A 17,411-nucleotide genomic window follows, 5' to 3' on the forward strand; every position below is an offset into this window, starting at 1 on the left:
TATTGAAATATGAAAAATATATATATGTTTCTCAATATCTGAATAAGCAATTCACAAGTTGGTATAGAAAGAGAAGAAAATCTAGGTCATCATAAAAAACTTTACTTATATCCCTTTAATTTTCATGATGAAAACCTGAAACATTAAAATTTGTGTATTATTTGTTGGAACAAAGAAAAAGTGGTTTCAATAACTGTCATCACTAATATATTCTAGTGGCTATTTATATATAATATTTGAATGTATACTTATACAAGTACAGGTATATTTTATATTCTATCTACTTTATAGGTTTCCTTGATATTTTGTATACTTTATATTAATATTTAATTACTCTGATTCCTTACCACATATCAACCCCTAAAATGACAAAATGAAATAATAAAAGTTTCAAAGAATTTGTGGAATTGCTGATATTCTATAGTTATGATTTGGAACTGATGTTTTAAATGAAACTTCCTAGATTTTATACATTAGTCTCATTTTCTTTGATCACCAAAATGCAAATTTCCTAGGAAGACTATGTTATTGTATAGTTTTATTGTAAAATAGGCATTGAAAAATACAGTTGATATCGTTAGGAAATTTCCATAAAGGTAAAAGTCATTATCCTTATTATATGTATGTATTATTTTGTTATTTAATATCTTTCTTATTTGCCTTTTCTTGACCTGAAGATTAACAAAAAGTTCATATATCCAAAAAACAGGAAGGCACATTTTGAGATTGTACAGATTAATTTAATGTTATGTAGTCATATAAAAACACTTCAGTTTTATCTCTTGGAGATATCTAAACCTCTATACTTCCCAACCCCACGATTTTTATCAAGCCAAAATACAGATTCTCTTAGTTGAGCATTTCTAAAACAATTTATCAGTATAATTTGCCTTTTAAAGAATAAGATTTCTTCACACTTATTTTAATCTCTCTAACAGCATGCACTTGAAAAGAATTAGAGTTAAAATATTAGTAATCCGGATACTCTTACTTTTCTATACTCTCCACCTGTGTTCGATATATCATAAGTACTACCATAACCAGATGTGAAGGGTTTTTTGAAAGCTTTTTTATTTTACAAAAAAAGCGTTTAGGAAAATGGTTGCTTACAAATTTAGGCCTCCTATCACTTGCTGGTAGGGGTATAAGATAGTTATAGTTATTTTTCTGCCTTTAGAATTTCAGAAATTTGATTCTAAGTCATTGAACAGAATTTGAGTGCCATTATCTGATGTCTAGAGATTTTTCTGTACAGTTCTTGAAGTGTCATATGTTTCCTATACTATAAGCATCTCAAATCTCTTTAGTATACAGGAAGGATGTAGATATAAAAATAACCTTTTACAGTCATCATGAAGACAGTTAAATATGAAAATACAATCTTACAATATTTTTCTTGATGTTATTGAGGGCACAGAAATGACAGGAGAAGATTGAATAGATAGACCTGCCCAAAATATACACATGTTGCTAGTGAGGGAATTAAAAAATAATAATGTCAACTGTGTGGGACAGTTTACTTTACGGGATTTCTAAATTTTGTTTGGCTTTTTTTGTTGTTGTTTTACAACAGCTCTCTCTAGCCTTGGATTCTAACCTTTTGCCTAATGCAATTATCAATTTTCATGTAAAAATCTCTCAGTAAGTTTAAGTCAGTGATATTTTCTATTAGTCAATGAGAACTAGAAAATTAGTTATAACATCTGTTCGTAATCTTTAGTAAAAATTTAGCTCACCAAGGCCTTTAAAGAAGCATTACAATGTTTCCAAACATTTGATATTTTTCAACTCAGTTTTGGCTTTTTAGTTTATAATTCTACCAGTGTTTCCAGTTCTTACTAAGAATTAAGTTGATGAGTTAAAGCCACTTGTTCTAAACTAAATGGCAATCAGTATACTCACCTGTTCCTAAACATAATTTTTATTTAAATTTTAAACAAAAAAGTTATTTTTGACAATCTCTTGGCATTCAAGAAGGTTACAGTGTTTTCTATCCTCTTCTGTAAATTCCAGTGAAAAATGTCAACTTTGAACCAGTGACACTATATTACACTGTTTGTGTGTTTTGTTGCTTTACATACAAGGTTTTCCTTACAGTTTATTTCTCCCTAAGAGGCGGCACTTTGTTAATATGGCTGTGTACAATTTTCTGACAAGTGCTGAACCTACGCTAACAAAAAATGGTTCTTATTTATGATATGTCAAATTACTGTTCTGAGAGTAGACCTTTTAGGTTGCATTGAGCCTTTAATTTGACTGAATTTAAATGACATAAAATGCCTTCTAGTTGGGCCTTGGCTGGCATATTATATATCTCATTTCACTGAGAAACATTCACATGCAAATATGGTTTGTTTGGAGTGAGGACAATTGTGACTATCATGACTGATGAAGGCTTTTGATCACAATTCTGCAAACTGAAACCTTGAAAAAGAAGAGGCTATTTGGACTGGCATCTGCAATCCCATGAATTATTTAGTTCACATTATTCATAAATCTATTTGAAGAGGAGGTTTTATGAGGTTTTGGAGTTGTGTTGCCAGTGTCAATGTATGCTGTAACTGCCTGCATGCATATGAACACTTCCTCTAAATGTTAAGTGTTCTAGAACCTGTAAAGTGTGTTACCTGAGTACTCTAGCTAAGTTAATCTCTTAGAAATGGAATCTGATGCTCAACTCTTCCTTACTCCTTCAACCATTGGGTCTATTGGAAGGAAAGGAGCAGTGCACATAGATGATATGTAGAAGTGGGTAGGGCACATTAACAGAACACACAGTTTCCATTCCTGCTTTGTAGCAGAGCAAGCTAAAAACCCTCCTTCCACCAACACCGTGATTGTCCTTTCCTATATACTTTTGCACTGATGCAGCTGCCTGGAAAATCCTCTCTCCTCTCCTTTTTCAGGTTTCCAACCAGCTTTCCAACCAGCTGGTGAGTTGATTTTTCTATAACTTAATCACACTACTAGTGGCATAGCCTAGTTTTATATTTACATTCCTCTCAACTACTTGTTTACATATTTGTTTCTTTTTCTACATGATAAGATCTCTGAGGACAGGGATCTTGTGTTAATCAAATTCTTTGTTTCAGAGCATTAGCATCCCTGTAATTTATAGGGCATGCTCAGTAAGTGGATGTTAGATTATCTTGAATTACCCTCACACTGTATCTCCTAAATGGAACAATGCATATATCTTACTTATATTTCTCCAGGTTTTTATAAAGGACTATAACTTCAAAAGTATTTTTAAATTTGAAATATTGAGGGAAGTTTAATATTGGTTACATTTTAAGCAAAACATTATTTAGGGATTTTCTATTGGCTTTCTGCTGGCACAGGGAAGTGACTCACGTTCAGACCTAGTTTTCAGAGAGTGAGTCGAAAGGCTCAGTTGTAATTTGCTCATGTGAATTTTTAAGTAATGCTTTAGAGTTTTAAAATTAATGAACAGTTGCAGTTTATGTTGCTGAATAGATGTCCCCTCTACTTAGAGTTCACAGTATTTGATAATCAATGCTGCAAAGAAGGTTAGACCACATAATCTTTAAAGGTAGCATCTAACTCTGATATTCTCTGAGTCTCTGAAATCATCCCAGGTGGGAGTTTAGGCTTAACAGCAGATTCAAATGCAAACAACCTGAATAAATTTACTTACAGTTTGACTATTTTAAAATCCTGAGAACTGATTTTATTTTGTCTTCTTTCGAAAATATATTTTCCTATAAACTGTTGGGACTTCTCAATATGTTTATTAATGTGTACATATAAAATTATTTGCGGAATTTTGAAAAATAGCATCAAGACAGGAAAATTTCTTTCCTGGCTAGATGGATTATTGTTCCATAGATAAGAAGAATCAGTACATGGGTACTAAAAGTCAGATTGTACAATGTAAGGGAGAAGTCCCTGTGCTGGGAATTGGAAGATTCAGAACCTTCTCGATTCCCCTCCTAAGTAGCTAGTTAGTACTGAGAAAATCTTGTACTGTCCCTCAGGCCTTAATTTCCACATCTACAATTTGGAATTAACAGTGTCTGACCTCAGAGTTTCTTTGTGAATCCTATGCAGTGATAGATATGGAAACTTTAAAAAAGCATTGTTACTTTAACTGTGAGATTTGCTAATATCAACCTTACAAAATTTAGGATAAAGTGTTGTCTGTAAAGAAAGCTTTCTTATTTTAAGAATTCATTTTTAATTTGATTTAATGAAGTTGTTGTTGTAGGTCTCCTATCTTTTCAAATTTACATTCTAGACCCAGTTGGTGTGTTTGAATATATCTTTCATTCAAGGATATCACATAAGATATTAGTGCTAAAATTATTATCACTTTTTCATTGTGAATGTGGCTGTTATAGACTTCAAAGTAAAATGTACCAGCTTAAAAAAAAATAATAACTATGATCTTCTTTAACAGTTAGGTATTTATTAAAATATAAACTATTTCATATCATTATGATTATCTTACAGATACATATTTAAACTAGCAGTATTTGATATGTAAAATGAACGTATTATTCACCAACTGAGCATTATCTTACAATCCCAAACTAGCAGCTAACTTACCTGTAGCACAGTATGACATAATCTACCCACTTGCTCTCAGTAGCAATCTGAGGTAGGTACTGGGAAAATCAGGATACAGAACATATTCCTGTGTACTTGTCTTCATCAAAATGTATTTTGTCTCTCTCTTCAGGGACAAGGCTCACTTCAAAGGGCAGTGTTTGGGCTATTATTTTAAACTGCCTGAATCTAACATAAATATAAAATGATAATAGTTTTCTTAAGTGGATCTTGAAATCTACATCTTTATTTTGTATTTTTCATCTAGGCTTTTTCATCTAGCCTTTCTCCTAACATTTTGCACTAATCTAGAGATAACCATTCATGACATTCTAAGATATCTGTAACCTGATTTGCTTTTATATGTGAAATACAAAGAGGCTTGTTTAGTACATTGTAATTATGTATTTTGTAATTACAAGGATTTTCATCTCTATGCAGTCCCCTCTGCCATTTTGCCATCATATTTTAATAACACCCTGTTAGAAATAACTTTGTCCCAAGATACTCCTTTGGTCAGAGTTAATTATAAACTAAATAAAGTTTACCCAAACTGATGTGCAGAAGATGGTACAAGGTACACCAACTAGATTTTCTGAAATTGAACACCTAAGACCATTTTTCCATTTTATCTCCATATGACCCAATTAATATTACCTATTGGCATTTACCAATTGAGGTAAACTGTGTTTGGAAGATTCCTCCCTCCAAATATTGAAATAATGATAGTTGTAATACTGCATTCAGAGAATATTTGACACAGGTGAAAATATGTATAGTCCAGATCATATCAGTCTTTTTTACAATTACTATTCATGTTTATTAAGACTGTATTTGACACACAAATTTGGGGCATGTTGGTTTTTTTACTTCAAATTATGTAATAATTTCAAAATTACTTTTAAAATACATTTTTAAAAGTATCTAACATTCCTGAAGTGGTCCAGATTATGGTACATTTCCTTTTCTTTTTTGTGTGTGTCTTAAAATAGAGTTGTGAGACCCTCATCATATCTCTGAGAAATGTCATCTATGTTGGTCTTATTCTTGTGAATTTCAAATTAAGATGTGGTCAAAGTAGATCGTCAGTTGCTCAACAGTTGTTGTTATACCTTAAATAAAACGTTAATCATATCTTTCAAACCATACTCTAAAATTCATGTTATGATTAGTATTACTATATCAATCAAGGTAGAATAATAGTATATATTGATCCATCTATTGATCAAGAGAGTAACATAGCACCTAATGAAATTTTCCTGCAAAATAAATTATACAGGGCCTCCCTGGTGGGGCAGTGGTTAAGAATCCGCCTGCCAATGCAAGGGACATCGGTTCGATCCCTGGTACGGGAAGATCCCACATGCCGCGGAGCAACTAAGCCCGTGCGCCACAACTACTGAGCCTGTGTTCTAGAGCCTGCGAGCCACAACTACTGAAGCCCATGCGCCTAGAGCCTGTGCTCTGCAACAAGAGAAGCCACCACAATGAGAAGCCCGCGCACCGCAACGAAGAGTAGCCCCTGCTCGCCGCAACTAGAAAAAGCCTGCACGTGGCAACAAAGACCCAACACACCCCAAAATAAATAAATTTATAAAAATATATATATATATATATCTATATCTGTATATACAGAAAGTACTGACTATATCAATATAAAATAAAAGTGTTAAAAGGCAAAAGCAGAGAAACATAGGAAGAGAAGATGCCATTGAGGTTCTCCATAGTACACACAGGAACCAACTATCAACATCCCAGTCTTACCTACCTATTTACTGTTGAATCAGTAATGAAAGTTCTCCTCTCACTCATTATGACTGTAAGTAAATTAACATCTATGTGTCAGAAAGTCTTAATTGCATAATATTACAGTAAAAACTACCAGAGATCATATCTGAAGAATTTGAAACTGACATTTCTAAATGATCACATTCCCTGCACTTGGTTTATAGAAGTGATGTACTAGAAATAGGCATCTAAGTGCTCCTTAAAATTAGCATGCCTTAAATATGAATGTATGTTAAGTGTGTGTATTCTGGGTCTGAACTCTTTTAGTGTGGATGACTTAATCTTAGGTAATCATGACCCTTCCTGATGTATGAGTAAGGATGAGATCAGAGAAGCAGCAATGTCTGATGCACAACATTCTGGGGGTCACCTTTCACCTTGCTTGAGCTCCTCACTGGGATGATTCGCTAGAGGGTAAAACCAAGTATTTCTTGATCATACTCTTATGCATGGAGAAGCTTGACTTTGCCGGCCCACTGAAATGATTGCCTTTGGATCCCTTGAAAATTGAACAAGTTACCTGCTCTACACTGAAGCAGATTAGATAGATGTCCTTAAGTTATTCCTAACCACGTTCTCTATTTGCACAGCTTTTCCAGAATTAACCCATTATCTGGTAATTAGGAGTTAGGGTGCATTGAGTTCATGTTTACTTCATAAGTATTTACTTGAATGCTGTAGGCCAAATCAGCACATGGTGCTGAGTTTCACATCTCTATTTATACATCTCAAAAAAATCTCTTGAAAATATTTGATTATTTCTGTCAAATATTTTTTTTCTGTTTCTGCCCCTTGACCCATTTCCTGTCACTACCCTCCTTAAGCCCAAGCTGTAAACTCTTGGGGTCCATGTAAATTCCAGGTGGTATGAATTCTCTTCCTTTACATCAGTGAGTCCCAGTCATCTATTATAATGATTGCAAAAGTGTTATCAGTCAATAAATGTGTTTACTAGGTGCTACTATGGTTCTCTGATTGAAACCATTCTCAACACTAGTACAGAGTCCAGTTATTCTTTCTAAATAAAAATAAAGAGTAATAATTACCAATGATATAATATGAACTGAGTAAACTGTTATATATGCATATAATTATACAAAGTGATTACATAATATTGTATTCTGTGTACATATACATACATACACACACACACACACACACACACATATATATATATATACATAACCATACACACGGAGAGAATGTTTGTGTCCTACTAATTTTCTCAGGTCACCATCTGCCTTAGAATGTGAACTCTTATTGGTAGATACCATACCATTATTGGTTCTACATGACAATTGGAAAACTTTGATGGCTCAGAAAGTTTTCAACATGCATATACAGTTGCTTTACTATTTTACCATTACTATTTATAGACATAGAAGTATCATTTACTTAGCATATGTTTAAACTAGTAAAATGGAATATATTTTTAAATAAATTATTGCGTATAAAATTTCTAATTGGGGCTTCCCAGGTGATGCAGTGGTTGAGAGTCCGCCTGCCGATGCAAGGGACACGGGTTCGTGCCCTGGTCCGGGAAGATCCCACATGCCGCGGAGCGGCTGGGCCCGTGAGCCATGGCTACTGAGCCTGCGCGTCCGGAGCCTGTGCTCTGCAACAGGAGAGGCCACAACAGTGAGAGGCCCGCGTACCACAAAAAAAAAAAAAAAAAAAAATTTCTAACTAATATCATAACTTAATAGAAAAAACTGAAAATATAGCTACAGCATCTAGAAAATAGGAAATATGACCAATCCCACTGACATTAGAATTTAGTTTTCTTAGTTTCTGTTTATAAAACATTTCTCAAATCTAATAGTTTTATGTAATTAACAACAATCTAAGGTATATATATTAAATTTATCCATCAAAATTAGCAAATGAGAATCTGGGGAATAATAGAAGACTAATATCCATTGCTATATTTTATTCCAATTATAGATTTAGGGTATTTCTAAGATAGCTTCCTGGTTTAGTAACACAAACATAAATATAACTTCAAATGATGCCCATGTACTTTATTTACTGAGAACCTTTTATTCTGGTACTGTCTCAAAGCTTTCATAATAATATATGACGGATACATCTAAGGGTTTGCATTTATTTTATAGTCTCTTCTAGAGGCATGAGTTTGAGTCCAATTTTTTTTTACAAAGTCTTGAAAACTCCCTATATTTATCAGTGTAAAAGTCATAAGCCTTACAGGGCAGTATGGAATACAACAGAAGAAAAAGAAATTTATAAATTGGTACTGACTCATGAAGTTTGAAAAGATTCTTGACAGCAAAAGAAATATAGAATAAAGTAGTGTAAATATTTTACATGTAAGCTATCAGTGCTAAAAACAGTGGAGAGAAAAATTCTTAATACAAAATAACAGTTATTTTGATACATATAATTCTGTCTGTATAGAGTGAGGAAACATGGGAAAGAAATAATTATATAGATTACTTAATTCTCAAAATACAGTTGAATGAAGTAGTTAGAAGCTAAAAATAAACTTCTGTTTCATTTCTGCAGAAGCAAAATGGTTATTTCATAGAGGAAATTACTATGTTCCACATTTTAGAGACTAAATTTCATAAACCGAAATTTTTTCAATGGTGCTTGTTTGCCTTGCACATACAAGTAAAAATTTACTCACATAATATAATCTCATTCAATACAGACACCAATATATAACTGTGCTGTTTTATACACTGTTACATGTAATCATATTATAAGAACACTGATGTCAAGAAATAAACCTAGATACTTGAATAATTTTAAATATATTTTTTATTATCAGAAATTTCAACCATCTATAAAAGTAGAAAATATTATAAACAACATGCATTTCAAGATTATTTTAAAAGGAATTACAGGCAACTGGTCATTTTTCATATTTAGTTTTGTGAAAAGATAATGACTTAAAATATATTTACATTTATATATATATATATATATATATTTACAATACTATTATTCCACCTAAGTACTAACAACAGTTCTTTTTTTTTTTTTTTTTTTTTGCGGTATGCGGGCTTCTCACTGTTGTGGCTTCTCCCGTTGCGGAGCACAGGCTCCGGACGCGCAGGCTCAGCGGCCATGGCTCACGGGCCCAGCTACTCCGCGGCATGTGGGATCTTCCCGGACCGGGGCACGAACCCGTGTCCCCTGCATTGGCAGGCGGACTCTCAACCACTGCGCCACCAGGGAAGCCCCAACAATTATTTAATATTGTGAAATATCCAGAGCTCAAATCAGGATCCAAAGTAGTCTGCACATACCATTTGTTTGATATGTCTCTTAGGTTCCCCCTTCAATTGGTATTTTTTATCCCTGATATCTATTTGCTAAAGGAACCAAATACCAAAATTCCTTGTGTGTGGTTTCCCATATTCAAAGTTAGACTAATTGCATTGACAATGCATTTTTTGTTGTTGTTCCCTGTGTATACTGGACATTGGAAGTTCAACGGAGAGGCACAATTCTATCCAGATTTGATTATATTGCAGAGATACTTAAATGGTATTGTGTCCTTCCAGGAGAAGGTATGTAATTCCTGGAATTCTCCCTTTTAATGATGTTAGCATTATGTATATACGTAGGCAGCTACGTATAAGAACTTATTAAAGATTGTGGAACAGTGGTTTTTGAGTTCTATTATTTCCTTTTTATTTATTGGCTGGGGTATTTGTATTGGGAGAAATTTCCACTCATCAAATATTTGGTTACTCTTGGATATATCTCTTTTAGCAAACATTTCTTTCTCAAGCATCATTTTTACACATTTTTCCTAGTGTGAAATTTGTGTGGTTATTAAGAAAGAAGAACTTGTAAAAGAAATTAAAGTCACACTTTTTCAAGTTTTCAATTCTAACGAGGTTTAGAAGAAACTTCTCATGTTTAGATGATGTTAGTTGATAGCCAAGAAAGATGTTATTTTAAATAAATCTCAAGTGATTAGTGAAAGAATGTTATTAACTTTGTACTGGATAGTTGGAGGAAAAAGGAGGAAATGTAGGTGGGTATCTAGCCCTGAAATGCAATTATTTTAATTTCCATATCTTGAAAAGACTGTAATACCATGGTAAGTATCTGATAAATTAGATGTAGTAGTACTTCTTGTTAAAATCAGTGTGATTTCCTCCTTTGTAAAAAGGAATAAAACTCTCCTGATTTTAATTAGCACTACATTGTTATACTGTATCTAATGATTGCATTTTGATATAGTGGATTTTAAAATATACATGTTCAGCATGGTGTTTTGGTTGTAATTTTGCTACCAAATAGCTTTGTGACCTAGAAAAAGTCACTTATCATCTCTGGTTCCCAGTTTTGCAATATTTTGGATTTCTTAGTTTCCATTGTATTTCTTCAAGGAAGTAGTGGCAATATATTCTTATTATTATAATTTACACATATGTGTATGAGTAACTTTAATATTTAAAAAAAATTTATTGTGCAGTGTCAATGGCAGTGGGTTTGTTTTGTTTTGTTTCATTATAGATTAAATTTGTGGCAGGAGGACCACAAAATATATCTGAGTATGAAGTTGCAGATGTTAGGAACCTCTGTCTCCTTGGAATGTCAGTACTTGCTAAATTTATTGCTTCTCTATTAAGAAATGACAGTCCCTTATCTATAAATTTGTTTACGGAAGGAAGAGTAAACAACAGTAGGCTAAAATATCAAAGTATTTCAAAAAAAGGCTACATAATATTAAAATAAAAAGATCCACAATGCTTTAGTATTAGCTCTCTGTGAATAAATTCCAGTAATGTCTTTGCTATCCCTGAAATGTTTTATTGCTAAGTAACTTTTCAGCAAACACTTCTAAAAGCAACTACAAATCCAGTATGTTCTACATTATCCATACATTGCAAATACTAATAAAACATATCACCATTTTGTCATGACATAAATCTTAAAATTAGGAGTAGAAATTAAAAGAACAGGGAAAATGTGGCTAGGTCATACAAATTATGAGGTAGGTAAAATTTATCTAATCTCCTCTGAGAATGCCCTCATGCCCTAGTTATAGTCCCTGTACTTCATTTTGAGAAACACTGTTTTAGATTCACCAATTCTTTGCAGAATTATTAATGATACCTTTCAAATAGACAGACACTTTAATAATTCAATGAACTAATTAACTAATTGGTGACATAATCAATTAATTATATTTTTACTTTTTAATCATCTGTATTGGAGTTTTCAGAGATAAACCTCATGAATATAATGCTTAATATTCACTAACTATTCAGCATTCATATGTAAATAGCTCTGGTATGTCTGTTATTATTCACGATTTTCTTCAAAAATTACATACATAAATTTTCACATTATTAATATCAGAATTATTAGCAGTTACAAATTTAACATTATAACTGATCATCTCTGGAAAAAAGTGTGAACAACTATAATGTTATAGTTACAACTTGCTGCCTTTATTATAAAGGTAAAGAAATGTTAATGTCATATCTAAAACTTTTCTCAGGTCAAAGTACCTTTACTTCCTTTCTTTTCATTTTAACTAGGAACCGCTAAAATTGTATTTTTAAGATAATTTTCAGTCACTTTTGGGTGGTATGCAGTGTGCACTTTACAATTGACTTATAATTGGACTGTGCTGACAATGGAAAATCTTACAAGTATTGAACATGACATTTATGACAGTATTGCTGTCATCTTGGCTTCTTTTATGGAATATGCAGAGAATTATAATTGGGCTAACAAGCCTGGTAGCCTGGCTGCTTTCCAATTATATTAACCAGCCTAGTCTAGTATTAGCTGCCTGAACACACACAGAAACATAAAGCTTTTGTTTTCCCTTCTAGTTTATTTCGGTATCTACCCAATAATCTAAGAGTAAAATCATCTACCATCATGTAATGTTTGAGAACTTTCAATAATTCATCTCCATCCCACTGAGAAATGTAAAGGTTGCCTTCTTTGTTTTTATTTCACTAATTTTTAATAAAAAAGATGAATTTTTGTAAAAGATTAGTTGTATCTGTTAACACATTTGATACTATTGTCTCAAAAATTTCTAAAGCTTTTGGCAATTTTTCTTTGAATTTGTGCTAGAAATGTTAAGTGATAAGTTTGAATTTTAAGTAAAATTTCTTTTCATGTGAACAATTTAATATGATACATTGAAATATTTTCTTTGAAATTGAGTGAAATAATATTTTTGCATAATCTAAAAATAAGTCAGCTTTGTGTAGTCTTAAAAACAACACAAAAGATGAAAATAATTCCTAATAATTAGAATTCTGAAATCTACTAAAATTCTACCAAGGAATTAAAAACTGAATTTTTTTTTTTTTACATCTTTATTGGGGTATAAGTGCTTTACAATGGTGTGTTAGTTTCTGCTTTATAACAAAGTGAATCAGTTATACATATACATATGTTCCCATATTTCTTCCCTCTTGCATCTCCCCCCCTCCCACCCTCCCAATCCCACCCATCCAGGCGGTCACAAAGCACCGAGCTGATCTCCCTGTGCTATGCGGCTGCTTCCCACTAGCTATCTACCTTATGTAAAAACTGAATTTTTAACTGAAAAACAAATATTAAGAAAAGTTAAATGAAACAGCTTGTGGTTTAAAAGATCCAAGGAGGTTGCACTATAGCAGTCATCTGGATCACTAGATTCTGTACTTCTGTTTCTCTCCTTTTTTTCTTTTTGCTGCTTTTCTCTTATTTTAGAGCATTTAATATACTTGCATATTTTTATCTAAGCTTTCTCAACACTTCCATTAGCAATATGTAAGGTCTTCATCTTTGTCAGTGGTTTTCTGGATAGAAATATGAAAAAATCCCTGGGAATATGCCCATCAGAAACAAAACACCAGTTCAGTATAAAAGGGATATGACACAGGATTTGTATTGCAGCATTGTTATTAGCAGTAAAACAAACAAACAACAACAACAAGAAAACAAATCTAAAAGCAGCCTGATTTTCTATCAATAGGAAAATAGTCCCATACTTCATACACACTATAGAAAAATATAAAACTATTAATATTAGTGAGTTAGAACTCGATGTATTAACCTGCAAAATGAGGGAAAAGCAGACTGCAAAGAACTGTGTATAGTATGATCCTGTTTATGGAAACAAAATGCACAAAGTATATATGTTATTGTTTTTTATAAGAATAGCAAAATATATTTTTATAACATTAGCAAACTGTTAATATTGATTATTTCAGTAGCAGCCTTTGGAGAAGGTTGAGCTATTGTTTTTTTTTGTTTTTTTTGTTTTTTTAATCTATGTCACATCTTATTTTTTGGCATTTGTCAATTTGTAATAAAAATAAGCAAAAAAATAGAAGTATTCATTAAGTAGGAGCAAAATTTCTTGGTAAAATTACTTTTAAAGTTTAAGTTTTAATATTAAATATTTTAGGGACTCTAATGGCTGACAAATTTTGCCATGAACTGTTATATCACATTAACAATATCACAAAAACATCTGGTAGTTTAATTTTGGGTCTTTGCTTTTTAAAAGAAAGTTAGTTTACATTATATTCATAACAGTATTGTGAACATTCTCCCTCTCCAACCACTTACCTTCATTTTAAAGCTGTGGAATAAACAGAGTTTGAATGGGTTTTTGTAAGGACTTAAACAAGGTTTCCTGAAATAATTTTGCTTTTACTTAGTATGTTTTTATGTGAAAAAAATGTATTATTTAAAAAATATAATGTACATTTTTTATGAGCTAGCAGAAGATAAATAAAAGATAATGTTTGTGATTGTGGATAAAAATGAAATTCTGTATGAGTAGTCTGGCATGTATCTAGACTTGCTAGAAATTTTTCTTTAGCTCTAAATAACTTGAATCAGAAGAAAGTGTAAATTAAAAGTTTCCATTTTCAGTTCATAAGCACTCAGTCTAAAACCTAAATTAAACTTCACTGGGGTCAGTATGCAGGCTAGAGACTGCCTATTTCCCAGTTAGGGGATGGACCACTTCATCTTTGACATCATTTAGAGAATGAAAAAGCACACCTTCCTCTGTCAGTCTTCCTTTTTAAATATTTAAATCAAAATAGAACATATTACTTCAAAATGTTTGGGGCATCTAATTGTGCATTTTGTCTAGAAGTTTTCCTTTGAGTAAAGAATTCTCCTGTCAGGACTGTTCTAGTTTCCTCATTCAGTTTACTTCTGCCCCAAAGTGTTTACCAATAGATATAATAAACTTAAATTTCTACTTCTTAATGAAAATAATGCCATTTAAAGTAATGGAGTTTTCTAGTTTCATAGCTATGTGATCAACCAAGTACCAAATAGCTGAAGTTTAATGAATCATGCAATTTTGATTTGGCTTTATAGACCTGATATTTGAAATCCAGTTGGTGACGCGGTGCCATAAATCCCAATAGTGTAAGGTAGTATCTTAGAGCACAGATTTTAGGTTCAGGCACACCTAGGATCAAATCCCAAATTTGCTTATTTCCAGCTGTCCCATAGTCAGCAAGTAATGTAACTTTTCTAAGTTCCAGTTTTCACATCTGTGAGGCAGTGATAATAAAACTTACTTCTTGAGGTGGTTAAGTGGAAGATGTATGGAAAGTACTCTCAACTCTCTCTGGCATTTAAGTAAGCACTCAGTAAATACGAGTGAATGGCCCTTGTGATTTATCCAAACGTATGGATTACATTTTAATTGTTAAATAAAATGAAATATATTTAAACTATATATTAGTATTTTTAATTGAATTATTAGCTAAACTTTAGAGTTAAAAAAGACAAAGAGAAAGAAAGATACACCGTTCTTAAAAAGAATTTTGTGCCTTGTGGTGTTTGGTATTTGCACTCTGTGGCTCCTATCTGTTTTACTCTTTCTTTTTCAAGGACTTTAATCATATACTAACAAAATATAACCAATTGTCATTTTCTTTGTTACAAGTCCTATTCATCTAAAGTGCATTGTTGGTGTAATCATAAACGTATCATTTTAGACTTTCATAGTGATAACATATCCCTTTTAGAGACTCTGCCTAATAATCTAATATGTTTGTTCTCTTCTTCTTGTGCAATCTTGGTACCAGCGGCTGCTTCAAAGAATAAAGTTAAAGGTGAGCTATTGTGCATTCTGCATGATTTACCATGATTGTTTTCTGCTTAGTCTTGTGCATCCTCTTAAATGATAGCGCTAGTTCTGTTCGTGATAATACCTGTTCATTGTGTAGATATTAGTTGTAAATTTCTACAAATACAAGTTATATCATTTTAATTATTCAGTTTCTGATATATGTCTGTGTTTCCATGATTATTTGTGAGTTTATTTTCTTGTTTTATTTCCCACTTTATTCCAAGTGGAATAAAGTGCTTTTATGCTTAACATTTTGCCTGTTGACCTCAGTTTCCTTGATAAAACTGTGAACTAGAAAAAAAATACAGCATAAAATAAAGCTGATGGAAAGTCTGAAAATTGAACATGCCTTCATAGAATTATGTGAAAAGAAAATTTTATCCTTTATTAAACTCCAGTTTTCTATTTATGGCTTTTTTTTATCCATTTCCTAGTTGTATTAAGTTTCATTTGCTAGAATCCTGAAAATACATTTTCATGAGAAAGGATGTGCTTGTCTAAGGCCAGAATGTCTCCCTGAAAGAAAAAGACTTTTGGCTTGATGTGTCAAAGTCTTTATGGTTTTTAAAAGAATTCAAACTGTGTGTGTGTGTGTGGGTGTGTGTATGACATCTATGATAGTGTCATAGGTTTATAGTTTATGTGTTTCAATTTCATGTTCTCTAGAACAATCTATATATTTTTTAAATGTTTTCTCCTTATATAGCAAATATATATACATATTTTTCTCTTTCATTTATTTTTATACAGCAACACTGTAATAACCTTATTGGTCATATATCTGTTACCTTCAGTTTCCTCATCTACAGAGTGTGAAAAACAATAAATAATTCAAAAGGTTGTTGTGAGGGTTAAGTAAAATATGTAAAACAACAAGTAATCTTCCTGCTGCTACTAGCATTTTAAACAATGCTAACTTCATTTTGCTTCTCACAAATGGGCCTCTTCTTTGTGGAGAATTTCTGACTCTTCATCTTCATTATTCACTATTGCCCTGCCTAATTTCTTCATCTGTGTGCTCAGGAGAAATAACCAGGTGGTTTTGTCTTTCTCCATTTCTCATATTCAGTTCTACCACAAGGCCACCCTTCTCTATTATTCCTTCCCCTCCAGCCCTGCCCTCCCCCAGGTTGTAGTTTTACAGCTAGTTTTAACACTATACATAGATTTATGTTTGGAGTGTTAACTGATCCCTATTTATAAGGCTAAGCATTTAGTGTGCAACTACTATTTTCCTAGGAATGTATTTGTTTTATAAAACACTAAAAATATAAAAGATGAGATGGAAAATTTCTTGTTACCCTTTGTTTAATCCTTCACACTTAGCCTAGTCTCTTTTTCAATAAATGTGCTAGAATTAGCCAATTCTTGCCACAGTAATTTTCTGTCTGTGGATAAAAGTAATACACTCATGAAACAATTAAGAAATTACTTGACAATGAGTATATATTTATGAAATATATTTACATAATAAAAGATTAAATGTACAGTTTTAGGAATGAAGAATTAAGAACAATGTACAAATAATGTGTTAATTGTGGGATATAGAACTTGGGTGTAAAGGGAGTTAGCAAGATTTACATATTGAGGTTGGAGTCCTTGTTCTCAGAGAATGCTTTATGTGGCAGGTGGGGCTTGAACTGATTGTTGAAGGATGGGTAGTATATATAGAAAAAAGTAGTACATAGAAAAAGCAATTTGAAAGCATAAGTAAAGGTATAGAAGCAGGAATGAATATAGTTTATTTCATATAGTGAGGTCACCTTTTAAAAGAAGAAGGCCTGTGTTTTATGAGAGTGGAGGAAGTTAAATTTGATCATGGAGTGATCATGAGTCATTACTGCATTTGATTACATAAAACCTCTCATAATTATCACATCTGTGTTCACTTTATAATTCTTGATGGACAAGAATAAAAATGATATAAAATGATATAAAAATTGATATTAAAATGATG

General features: G+C 32.2%; 1 protein-coding gene across 4 annotated transcripts in view; it reads left to right on the plus strand.

Moving 5' to 3' along the window:
* The window catches only part of CADM2 (cell adhesion molecule 2), a 1,069,280-nt gene that overhangs the window by 727,687 nt on the left and 324,182 nt on the right, over nt 1-17,411 (plus strand). For 3 of the 4 annotated variants that reach the window (XM_060297930.1, XM_060297931.1, XM_060297932.1), the window contains exon 2: nt 15,411-15,437. The exons of the other annotated variant lie outside the window; for it this stretch is intronic. In XM_060297930.1, coding sequence (XP_060153913.1) covers nt 15,411-15,437 — 27 coding nt within the window. The remainder of the gene's footprint in view (nt 1-15,410; nt 15,438-17,411) is intronic. 4 annotated transcript variants of the gene reach the window in all.

The sequence above is a fragment of the Globicephala melas genome, chromosome 4, assembly GCF_963455315.2.
Source record: "Globicephala melas chromosome 4, mGloMel1.2, whole genome shotgun sequence".
Taxonomy (NCBI): Eukaryota; Metazoa; Chordata; class Mammalia; order Artiodactyla; family Delphinidae; genus Globicephala; species Globicephala melas.